Here is a 12,429-nt window from a genome sequence, read left to right on the forward strand (position 1 = left end):
TATATATAATAATATATAATATATAATAATATATAATAATATATAATAATATATAATATATAATAATATATAATATATTATAAAATATCTATTTTTCTTTATGCATAACACACCCTGTCCTATCAAAATATATTTAAAAGGGTAAAAAAAATTAAATTTAATATTTATAAATTAAAAATGTCATATTACATCTCAAAATTTCAGTAAACAACCATATGCCAACCTAATATATGAAACACATTTCTAAGTAAATATTAGGTAAACATAAGGAAGTCTAAACCGAAATTAAAACAAAGTTAATTTTGTAAGTAGTAACCATCCTCTATATAATATTTTTTTTTCCTATTGTATATTTTCTTATTTCTGGAACAAGGCATGAGTAAATAATTAAAGCCGGCCGGCCGGCATCTTTTCATCGAAAACTAAGTTTGTATTTTGGAAATATTAAATGTTGTTTTGGAAGGTGTATTTGCTAGACATTGAATGGGTAATTGTTTGGTTAGGTGGGGGCATTCGCTTAGAGCCCGACAATGCGGAGGAGCCCTGGTTATGGGGCAACTCCCCACAGTCACGCACACCACCACAAACGCAGCATAACGCGTCGTTCGACGTCGGTGTTTGTGTCTACGTCACGTCGGCTTAAATTATGTTCTAATTACCCAGCGGCAACTGCGAAGGCAACTCAATCGAAGCACAGAATGCTGTAAGTAGATTGAATACTGATTCTAATTCGAAATCAGTTAAACCCAGTTACGCCCCCAAAATGTTGCAGCCCTCAATTGCATAACAGCACTTGCGCATGAGTGTGTGTGTGTGTGAGGAAACGCCAGAGGACCGAAACACACCACACCGAACAGCGGCGTAGGGAAAGAGACGGCAGAAGCCAGAAGCAGCTGAATTGCAGTACAAACAGGGTTTATCGCTAAAACAAATTATCGCCATGCCCGGCTGCTGACTTTGGAAAGCGACTTACTATCGCTTCATTACCGACAAACAGTATTCGCCCGATCAAACGCCACATAACCCCTAAAGTTACCACGGCACATTGGAAGTAGGTGGGAGTCGCCGCTAAGCAGAAACTGCAGCCCTGAAAGATGGACGTTTTGGTGCAGTGTTGACCTGGCCACACTGACCAGCCCCCGATTTAGTTGCTGTTTTTTTACATAACTCGCCACATTCGTTCGCCTCGGAATCCGTGATATATATATATATATGATAATACGATATATATTATGGCCGTTTTCCTGATCAACGTCTGCAAGTACAATGGCTGCGGCATCACGTTTCCGAGCTTGAGCGATCTGATTTCCCACATCGAGGACACCCACATAGGTGAGACGGGTCGTAAACACCGTAAATATCGCTATCATTTGACCGTCGCGTGATGTTCTCGGTGTGTTTTGTTTATTTTATTTACTCGCCGCGGCATAAATAAAAAAACAAAACGGAACGGAACGGGGCAAAGGTGTGCGAGTGCGTCAGTGTGTGAGTGCGTGAACGGCTTGGTGGTGAATTGGATGTTGTTTCTACAACTTCAAATGAATTGCAGTTTTGCATTCGGCGTTTACTGCACTTTAAAGGCAAAATCGATGCTGGAAGCCTGGAAATGGCTACCTGTGCCCACGCACACCGATGCACGCCGCACACACACGCCCTGTTTTCCAGGCGCGTACAGCATTCGTTGATCGGTGCGCTGGCTGGAAAGTGCGGGTGCGAGCGAGAGGGCAGCACAAGCAAAACAAAAGCAAAAAAGCCGGTGATCCATTCAATACCCCCGCCTGTCTGTGTGCGTTAGTGTGTGTGTGTGTTGTGTGTGCGTGTGTGTTTGGAAGGCCAGCACAGCATCTAGTTGCGTTGTTTGTGGTGTAGTGGAAACCGGCGAGTTGAGCGCCCTTTTTTTGACCTGTCCGCATGGCTTGGCTTGGGTTTTTCTGCTTCTGGCGTTCGTTTCCATGGCAGGTGTATCCGCATCCGGTAATCGGAGTTGGAAGTTAAAGATGCTCTTCTCAGCCACCCCCTTCGCTTTTCACTCCCCTCTCTCCTCTCACACGCACAAACGCAATCACAATCGATACTTGAACTTTCCCGCCCACGTGACTCCCGTGGGCTTCCAATTAATCATTTCCAGGGTGTGTGTGTTTGTGGACTTTTACCGGCTGAAATAAACAAATTCTAAATTTAGTGATTGTGCTGCGCGGGGCGAGGGCGAAAAATCAATAGAGTTAAGCTTAGTAGTGTTGCCGTATTACGAAAACAGGGGTTTGGGGGTGGTTTAGCCGTTAACGGGCTTTATTTATTCCCGACATGCCGTGCGTCTTACACTGCGAATATTTGGAAGTACGTTTGCTCCCTTGAGCATGTATTACTCATTCAAATAACTAATGAGTGAAATCATTACTCATTTATGTGAATATCTTTAAATAGTTTACGAGCGAAGTTAAATGTTAATTGCTGAGCTTGCCTATTTCGTAAGCTGCACACACATTATTAAATCACCCAGCGCAATGCAATTTCTTTCCGTGTACAAACAGGCTCTCTCACACACGCAAAGAGAGAGGGGTTGGAAAGAGAAAGCAGAGGGGTTGCTCAGCTGACGATTACGTTGGCAGCTGTTTTGTTGTTGCCACTGCTGCGTGATAACGGTCAGCACACACACACATATACACGCACACTTGCACATATAAAATGGCTGCCCGGGCAGGCTTTTCCACCTAGCCACCACCCCCTTTTGCGTCCCGGGGCATTACATAAAGCCCAGGCACGAGCATACGCCCACTTGGCAACTGCCACCCCCAAAAACGCCCAGGCCCAGGCCCAGATACCAAATACGCCCGAGGACCCGAAAACCAGAAAACCCGCATCCCCCATTTCCCATTTCCTCGTTTCCCCATTTCCACATTGCGTATCCATTACGTGAGCGAGCTGTTCAGGGCTTATAAATGCCCATCATTTCATTATCTCGAAGGACATTCGATGCGTGGGTCCTCCGAGTGGCTGGATTGTTGTATGGATGGATGGATGGAAGGTTGGATGGATGGATGGTTGGTTGGTTGGTTGGTTGGTTGTTTCGTAGGATGTGTGCCTGTTATCAGGACTCGCTGGGCGTTGTCGTTTCGGCTCGGTGTTCGGTTGTCATGGCAACGCAAAAGGCAAAAGTCGGGCGAGACCTTCAGGTTTGTCCTTTTCACAGTTGCCAGGCACCTGTTGTGCGGTCCCGAAAATGCCCGGGATAATTTATTTATGAGAGTGGTTCCGCACTCGCATTGAGATAACCAGCTGCGAAAGGCGGCCCAGAAGTATCTGTGCACCTGTCAATTTGTTCACTTTTCCTTTTAAAACCATTTTGCAAGTTTGACGGGGAATTTCATATGAAAGATAACGTTCTAGTTAGCTATGTTACTCAGATGCCGATCTGAGTCACCAAAACGCATTTCCATCTAAAATTCATTTTCAAACTAACCAGTCTCATTATGAGTGCAGATACAAATTATTGGGTTTTCCCAGACAAAGCGAGGATTGTATGAATCGGGGCTTTTAACAAATCTTGGAATTTCTTTAAAGGCCTTAAAATGTAAGGCCTTTTGGGTGCAAACCCTTTTGACCTTGAAATTCTTTCGGCTTTCAAGGTTACTGCTGTGACTTCTGTTCACGAACTGCTGAAGTATTGCTACCCTTTAACCATTTTTGATTTTCTGAACTTCGAAGTTGATTTAATGGCTTAAATCAATTAGACGGCAAAAGGTGTTTCTGCACTTGCCATGTCAACATAATTTGACTGCAGTCAACGACTTGTGTTTCTCAAATTGCGAACGAATCGCTCTTCACGGCTATTGGAAAGTTTTCGAGATAGCTGCCGAAATGAAAACAAACCAAAACAGCATGTTCAAGCAAGAAAAAAACATTTGTTATCGTTTTTAAATTCTGCAACAAGTGCATGAGTCACACGAGTGCAAAAGAGAGAGGAATCCGCGTTTATTTCGTATCTGAAATACGAAAAACGTATGATATACGACGCATATACAGATGTGGGCTTGTATGTGGCTATACGATGTGTATGTAGGCTATTTGCTTAAAAGCTGTTTGTAAAATACTCGATTTGATACCCTGCAGTTCCATTCGGTTCGTATGTGTATCAGTGAATCATCTCGAGCACATAATCACTGTTTTTGAGTAGCTTTGAATTGTGGAACAGCACAAACCCACACACACCGAGGCAAGAGCAAAAAGTCACCTACAGAGGAGAAGTCGTGAATGTCTGGGGTTATCAACGGCAAAATAATAATAACAATAACGAAGGCGGAGCAGAAATAAAAAAAACCCGAACCGGGTGAACTGATTTGACCGTTGACAAATGACGCCGTGTTCTCGAGAGGCTGAGGGGCGTGGCACATCGATTTCGTCAGCTAAAATACATGTATATAATTGCAGTTTCGAGTGGCGAACATGTCCAAGGCAATTGATACTTGCTGAATTGCTGCCCAAAGTACGTGAAACTATTACGCACATATGGTGTGTCCGTATGTCCGTAAGTTTGCATGTCCGTATGTCCGTATGTGTCATCCATCGATTGCCGGCACGTAGACATCACCGCAATCACTCCCGCAAATGTTTTTAATCGCCTTTCGGCCTGATAAGCGACCAGAATTGCGTGGCGCGGGAGTCGCCGGATGAAAGCATATGTTTCGCATAATATCTAATTTGTGGCATATGCTATTTGTTTGCCCACTACTACTCGAATCGAAGTACTTAAACTGCAGCGTTATCTAACTTTTGTCACGTGGGCGCTGTTGGGCGGATATGCAGTTTGTTCGTCAGTTCTAGTACATTAAATGAAAACAGATTGAAGAATTCGAGAAGAGAACTGATTTTGGCACCTTGTCAAGCCCAAGCAAAGTTAGACATCTGGCGATCAAAGTTGCGCCATCTTATATTCGATTAGGTAGCTGGTTTTATATAAACTGTGTGAGATCTGAGATCCGCAGCTGATCGATGCATGTTGTTTTATCGTTTAGCAGCCCCTCGTTAACTGCCATTGCAGTCGTATGACAAATGTACAGGGTGCGTGATGGCGAATATGATGAATGGCCAGTGGCTGACACAGTTACGCACCAAACCGATTTAATTGGGAAATAAAGCGTGCTCATATGGAGGTTAGGTTGTGCGCACACACATGGATCAAAAAGTAAATAAAGACGGCGAAGGGGACCAACTGAGGAGGGCACCTGTTATTATGCACTCGCTGATTAAGCAAGCTTTGGGCTTATGCTTGTTCTGGCGATAAGATAGCGTATCCACGCCACAGACCATGTGCTCCTCCTGGTCGGAGCACTCCGTCGTAGTCGCAGATCGAAACCCCATGCCGTCTCTCCCCCCCGCATAAACCCCTCGGAAAATGCGACAGCAGGCGCACTAAATGCGTCGCCATACCGTACCCCATACGTGCACTCTCGCTATTTACTTATTTCGGCATTTTAATAATAAATTGCCCGGGCTGTGGGCCCCTTGAATGTCTGTGAACTTGTTCCAGAGTAAACACAGAGGTTGGCGACGAATTTCGGATGCAGGTTTCGCGTTTGGCTGCCCGCATTCCGGTTCGGCTTTCGATCCCGTCTCGAAAGGGAATTCTTAATTAGGTAATCCCGTCTCGGTGACTTTCTAGCAGGGTTCCTAATTACTACCAGTTCTATTCAGATCATTACAATCCATATTTGCTGTGATTCTTTATTGATTTGCTTTGCAACGAATGTATATTAACAGACCCATTTTCTTGCAGACTATGACCCAAAGGTGGTCGAACAGAAGGAGCAGGCCCAGCCTGCCTGCCTGCCCTTAAGTTACGTCCTGCGCTTCATCACCGAGGAGAACCGCAAGGAGGCGGGCTCGTTCCTGGCCAGCAACACAACAGCCCCACCGACCACCAACAGCGGATCCAATGCCGCTGGCCATGGGAATGGCAATGTGGAGCTCAAGCGAAAGCTGGCCATCAAGCACCACAGCTACAGTATGTCCTCGTCCAACCGCAGCACCACGCCCACAGGTGAGTGATATTGAAAATTATATGCATAAGGATGATTAAAACTCCTGATTCTTCACCCATTTAGGCAGTGAAATGGACGAGGACGAAATGGTGGTCACGGAGTCGGAGGATAGCAACGACTCCTGGACCACCGAGGAGTTTAGCTCCGAGTTTATCATGCGCTACGGCAGCAGGTTCGTTGATATTTGTCTACTTTTTAATACAGCTAATTCACGATTCTTATGACTTGAATGACATATGTTGCTTGTCACAATGTGCTTAATTAATTTATGTACCAACTTTGGTTATCTTGAACAGGCATTCCGGTGGTGGAAGCAATGGCACGCCCGGCAATGAGAAACCCTTCGCCTGCCCTGTTCCGGGATGCAAAAAGCGTTACAAGAACGTCAACGGCATCAAGTACCATTCGAAGAACGGTCACAAAAAGGATGGAAGGTAATGATTGGCCACGAAATTACTGATTGGTAAACCAGAAGCTCATTGTTCCATGTTCCACAGAGTTCGCAAGGGGTACAAGTGTCACTGCGGCAAGAGTTACAAAACGGCCCAGGGCCTGAAGAACCACGCTCTGCACACCCACAACTCGCAGCCGGATAGTGTGCTGAATGCCCAGCTGGCCAATGCGTTGGCCATTGGCGATGGGGCCAGTGCGGCCACGCCCGTGGGCAGCAGCAACACCTCCTCCAATCCAATCCCGCCGCCCATCATTCAGCGCAGCAACTCGCCGTCTCAGTCGCTGGGCTCGCTGAGTCCGTCGAGCATCAGCAACATGTCGAGCAGCGCCAGCAGTTGTCACGGAGGCAGCGGCAGTCTGTCCAACGGGAACAATGGCAACAATGGGAGCACTACTAGCAACACTGCCATTCTCACTAGCAACGGGAATGTCCTGCAGCAGCTCAGTGCCGGGAATGTGGTCACCCTGACTAATCTTCCCACGCAACAGCATCAGCAGCAACAACCGCAGCCGCAACAGCAGCAGCAGCAACTCCATCAAAACACTGCAACAGGTAACAGCAACAACAATTTAATGCGCAGCACACTCGGTTTAGTATCCATTAAAACCAACAACACGCCGACAGCCAAGTCGGTTAGCAATCTGATGGCTGCCAATGCCACAGCCAGCAAGATACTCAAGCTGGCCACCAATGTGGCCAACGGTGGCTCCTCTATGGACATTGTGCAGCAGCAACAGCAACACAACAAGATCACAACTAGTGGCCAAACAGTGCTCAATGGCAGCAAACCGCTGCCCAATTTGGTCAACCTGGGCATTCTCACGCCGGCCACCTCACCCACCAAAAACACTCAAACGCTGACCTTCACCACCACGAATGGCAGTACCCAGCAGCAGCAGGCTCTAGTGGCCTCGTTGGCCAAGAAGACCAACATATTGCTACTACAGGAGCCAAGCCAGTTGGTGCAACAGGTGCAGCAGCAGCAGCAGCAGCAACAACAGCAACACCAGCAGCAGGTGCAGCAGCAACACCACGTTCTGCCCATCAGTCCCACGAGCAGCATCAGCGGGAACAGCAGTAAGAGCAGCTCGCCCACGCCGCAGCAGCAACAGCAACAGCAGCAGCTTATGAAGAAGAGCAAAATGGAACTGATAGAACCCATGGAGACGGATGAGGGTCAGAGCGACGGCATTTCGGAGAGCGTGGCTGCAGCGATTGCTAGCATCACAGATTGCAAGGAGGACATTGGCGGAGCAACAGTGGCGGGCATTGAAGTTGTGGGCGCTGGCGCCGTCAACGAAGAGACGTAGCCTATACTCAAGCAGCTACTGATGCACCGAAAACTGACGCTGGAACCACCCAAGTCACTAAATTGACCAGCTTGCTTGTCCGTATACGAAAGACATTCTAGACTCGACAGAATGCCGAACTAAGGCGCAGACAAACCCACTCACTCACCAAAACACCCATTTGGAAACATTTCGTAGACTGCTTACTTGTTTTAGTTTAGACCCTGAGTCCAATCGATTTCAATCAATTGTATCATACAACTAATGGAAACAATCCCACAAATCGCTTTGATTGTGCAATATTTAATTCTGTATATTTTAAAGAGAACTTTTAATCATTTTCGATTGTATGTATGACTTTCATGCTTGTATTAAACTATTTACAACTGCTGATCTCCTCTTAATTTAATTAGGCTATATAAAAAAAAAATCCAACACAGACGAAGCACGAGCAACAATTGTAAAAATACGCAAAAAAATGCTTAATTTAAATTCATTTCCAACTGCATACTTTAATTATTGTTAGCATAACCACTACAACTTTTTTAATCTCGGCTTTAGCTTTAGTGACTATTCGTATTCGACTAAATCCAAGTATTATTTATGTTCTAAGCACTAGCAAAATGAATTTAATTATACGATATATATATATATATATACATATAAAAAACACACACACACATCTACTCGGATATCTAAAGTCTGCTCATTAGTTTAAGACGACGTTCGACTTCGTGCAATATTTTTAATTGATTCCCTAGTTCTTAGCAATTCCAACTCTGTCGAATTTTGGGTATTCTTTATTTTCGTTTCGTTTGTTTTGTTTTTATTTTATGTTTTTCGTTACTTCTTTTCCTTTTCTCTCTACCTATTGCAGAAACCTCTTACTCCTGCTCAAACAACAGCAACCTCAGCAATCCCAACAGCAACCACGGCAGCAGCGATTCCAGCAAGCCGCCAACAACTGTCCTGTCCGTTAGCAAGAGGTCCACAGCAATCGCTCCAGCGAAACTGCCCACCACCGGCAACTCCCTGCCCATGCAGATCTCGCCCAACTTCATTGAGCACAAGTATTCCGCGCTGGCCATGAAGGAGAAGTTCTTCTTGAACCTGAGGGCCGGCAAAACGGTGTCCCCTTCACCGGGAGGCGATGGAGTGAGCTCAGCCATGGGACACCAATCGGATGTTGGCATTTCCGGCGGATCAGGAGCAGGCGGTGGCTTGCGGGCGGTTGCTGTGGGCCAAATGTGCGCGCTGCAAAACGAGCACATTCACCAAAATCTCTTCAAGAAAACGATCAACTGATCAGCAGATCGGATGAAGTGTGCGGATCGAGAGGCGGAACCGCTGGGCGCCGCTGAAAGGCAAGAGAGTTGGCTGTGATGAAGTAGTAACTAACTGACTAACAAACCTGACAAGAGGCGGAGAAAGAGGATTCGTCAATAAGGCAGAGATGGGAAAAGGATGCAGAAGCTGCAGCAATTAATCAAGGAGGGATAAGTGAGGGAGTCGGGCGCTGTCCTGTGGTCCTTAGAGAAGTTTTCCAAGACAAGGCAACAAGAAGCAAGAATTTCCATTGGCTTCCAAAATACACAATGCAAAAAACAAAAAACAAAACACAAACAGAAACAGAAACAAATTCCAAGCATTTCGCAACTATGAAAAAATCACCCACTAGCACACACAAAAAAATCATTAAAACTAATCTCAAACATGTTAAGCAGGCCTGCTTAGAAAAGCTTCTCTAAAACAGCTTTAGATAATTTTAAAATTAAAGGAAAAAAAAAGCGAAGCAAAAGAAAAAGAAAAACAAAAATTTGAAAAAAAAATTAATTATATACACGACAACATTTTAGTAAATACATTTGGAGAGTTTTCTTCAACTAGTCATTATTGTAGTTAAATTAAATTTTTGATTTTTATACGCATAAACACATAACTTTCTAACCTACTGGTTGGTGGAATTCCCGAACCCTATACTTATAACTTAAGCAACTTCTTTCCCGTGTACAATTTCAATGAAATCTTAGTAAAGGGTCTTTCCCCAATCAGTTGTTTGCGTCATTTTAATTGAAAATAAAACCATAAATTGTCTGAAAGAGATCCACAGAAGCAAAATGGTGCACGGAAATCGTTTTCGTGAGACCATCTGAATTAGGAAAATTATAGGTCGCTAGCTTGCCAAGGCAACTTTGAGCGAGTGAAATGAAAGGCGGAGATGCAAAATTTAATGTCGAATATTTCAAACATAAATAGTTAGCTACAAATTTAGGGGAAGCCGGGAGGCGTTTCCACTTAGGAGCCACAATAACTCTACAGTAGTTATAGTATTATAATTATAGATTACGCTATTATTTATAGAACAGAGCATACATCTGTAGCTGTGTGAGTGTGTGTCCGTGCATGTATTGTAATTGTTTATTTATAGTGTTCGAACGTCCCTAAGTGTAAAGTCCCCAAACAAATACAAAATATACGATATGAATACAGAATACAAAATATATTTGTGCATTCTCTCGGCGATTGTATATCATTGTACGCCCCCCAATTCAATCGAACTTCCTATCCACGCAGAATCGGGTTCCTTAAGCATTCAAACAGAACAAAAACAAAATGAAATTTTTAAAATACGATATTTACATCAAGTATACATATACATACATACATCAATTTAGTCAGCCGCCAAAACAAAATAAAAGGAAACTTTTCACAGCGCATTTCGCAGACGCGCAGCGTCTTAAAAATTAACCACAACTAAACTAAATATTTCAGCGTCCCTATAGATATAACACCTAGCTATCGATGCATACTTACATCTAAATACAATATCTTTAAGACCTCACGCTTAAGCGATGCCAAACGGATCGCCCTAGTTTAGCCAAACAACTTTTATATAAACGGATCTATAGACGTCTTCGGATCTCCGAAGCCCCATCGAGTTTTCAGCCAGGAGATGCAAGTATCCCTAGTGTCCCTACCAGATAACTCGCATTCAAACTTTCAGAATGGATAATGAACTCAAAACCCTCTAATGAAAACAATAAAATGAGTATGTCATCTTATATAAGACTGCTGTTATGTTCGTAAATATATTTAATATATGTATGTAAAATTAACGAAAAAAAAAACCACACACAAAAAAAGTAATAAAACCGAAATAACTTTGAAATAAAAAAATCACAAAATACAGAAAATTAATAAAAATCTATATGAATAGTTAACGTATTCGTACTCTACCTACATACTATGTACTATATAATGTATTGTAATTGTAATTTACTAAAATCGTAATAATACGTAGAGAATTAACTGACGTTTAAACATAAATCATCATCGACATCCACATAAACACAAAAAAAAATCCTTACAAGAGCTGAAGCTGAGAGCTCAATAATGGCACATCCATAAGCCAGGAAAAATCATGATCATCCACAAAAACAAAAAAAGTAGTAAAATATTCTCTTTTTGCTTTATGTGATCTATTACATACTACATAAACATATGTATAATAAAAATGTCCTTCAAAAACAAACTCAAGAGAAAGTAATGAATTTATTTTGGCTGGGAAACGAAACGATACAGTTTAGGGGCAACTGTACATTGCTTAAACAGTTTGAGGCGGACTGTTCATCAGTAAAAGGGGTTTTTATTATTTAATATATTTTTATTTACTGCATAACTGATTGTTTTGTATTTACAAGATGTTAATTGGCTAGATATAAGCTATAATAAATTATTTAATTTTTATATTAAAACTTCGAAAGAGTTCGTGAATCTACTATCTTTCTCTTTGTTACCTATTTATTAAACTAACTAAATGTTCCTACCAAAGACATTTTTTAATTCACCGCCCTGACTATATTTTCCTAACTTTCCCTTAATTTTGAAAACCACGACCTTTTCAAAACTTTGGTCAGCTTACTAGAGGCAAGTTGGCAAAGTTTTTACAGAGATAGTACAAATGGTTTCTAGGCTGGTGTTAATATTACTGGAATAGCGAACTTTGAGTGGCTTACGGAAGAACGAAAAATAGTTTTATAAGTACTAAAGAAGTTCCTATCCAGTAATATTATATAATTGGGATCTTTTGGGGCTTGGCATCGATCGATTTCTGAGCAGATGACTTAAGCACACAAACTACGAGCCAGTCAACAGGTGAGCATATCCTGGAATATCCTCAGCAATCCAGGTATTAGGTATCCGTGACCTTACGCCGATTCGCTGGCGCCGTAGAGCAGATTGTCCAGTTTCAGTTTGTTGATCTTGTCGCCGCGGGCTCCGTGTCCTGGTCTTCCCCAGAACGTTTCGAAGGTGTCGAAGTGCTGGTTGCACAGATCCCTGTCCAGTTGCTTGGAAACGGAGACGGATCGTCGGTTCTGGGATATCTGGACATTCAGGTCGTGCAGATAGCGCATGTCGGCGGCCGTTTGAATCCTGGTTGTCGGTCGATTGGTGGGCAGCAATATTATAGTTTCATTTAAATCAGTTCGATTTTTCACATTACGAATGTTCGAATTTCAGAGCGATTTTCAGTTCGATTTGTTTTGCACGGGGATACATACATAGAAGATTGGTATTATGATTTTTGATTTTTGCTGTTGCAGTTTGTTTGATTTTGGTGAGATTGGTATTTGGTTTGCTCTTTTGG

The 12,429-nt window shown here is 43.2% G+C and overlaps 2 protein-coding genes across 3 annotated transcripts; one reads left to right on the forward strand and one right to left on the reverse strand.

The window, feature by feature from the left end:
* The first annotated feature begins 546 nt into the window (after positions 1–546).
* LOC120450975 (regulatory protein MIG1) lies at positions 547–11,313 on the forward strand. 2 transcript variants are annotated; one of them, XM_039634268.2, is made up of 7 exons: positions 547–703; positions 773–1,332; positions 5,774–6,037; positions 6,102–6,210; positions 6,335–6,472; positions 6,536–7,044; positions 8,659–11,313. In XM_039634268.2, the coding sequence occupies exons 2-7, from the start codon at positions 1,233–1,235 to the stop codon at positions 9,084–9,086; spliced, it is 1,548 nt and encodes a 515-aa protein (XP_039490202.1). In that variant the 5' UTR covers positions 547–703; positions 773–1,232; the 3' UTR covers positions 9,087–11,313. The 2 variants fall into 2 exon arrangements, with proteins under 2 accessions (XP_039490202.1, XP_039490201.1); XM_039634267.1 differs by lacking the exon at positions 8,659–11,313 and having other exon boundaries at positions 6,536–8,393.
* A 234-nt stretch (positions 11,314–11,547) lies between these two features.
* LOC120452293 lies at positions 11,548–12,345 on the reverse strand. The gene is given in 2 exon segments (XM_039636429.1): positions 11,548–12,298; positions 12,301–12,345. Coding segments are annotated over 2 exon segments (354 nt in total). The 3' UTR covers positions 11,548–11,989.
* Positions 12,346–12,429: the final 84 nt, after the last annotated feature.

The sequence above is a fragment of the Drosophila santomea genome, chromosome 3R (assembly GCF_016746245.2).
Source record: "Drosophila santomea strain STO CAGO 1482 chromosome 3R, Prin_Dsan_1.1, whole genome shotgun sequence".
NCBI lineage: Eukaryota > Metazoa > Arthropoda > Insecta > Diptera > Drosophilidae > Drosophila > Drosophila santomea.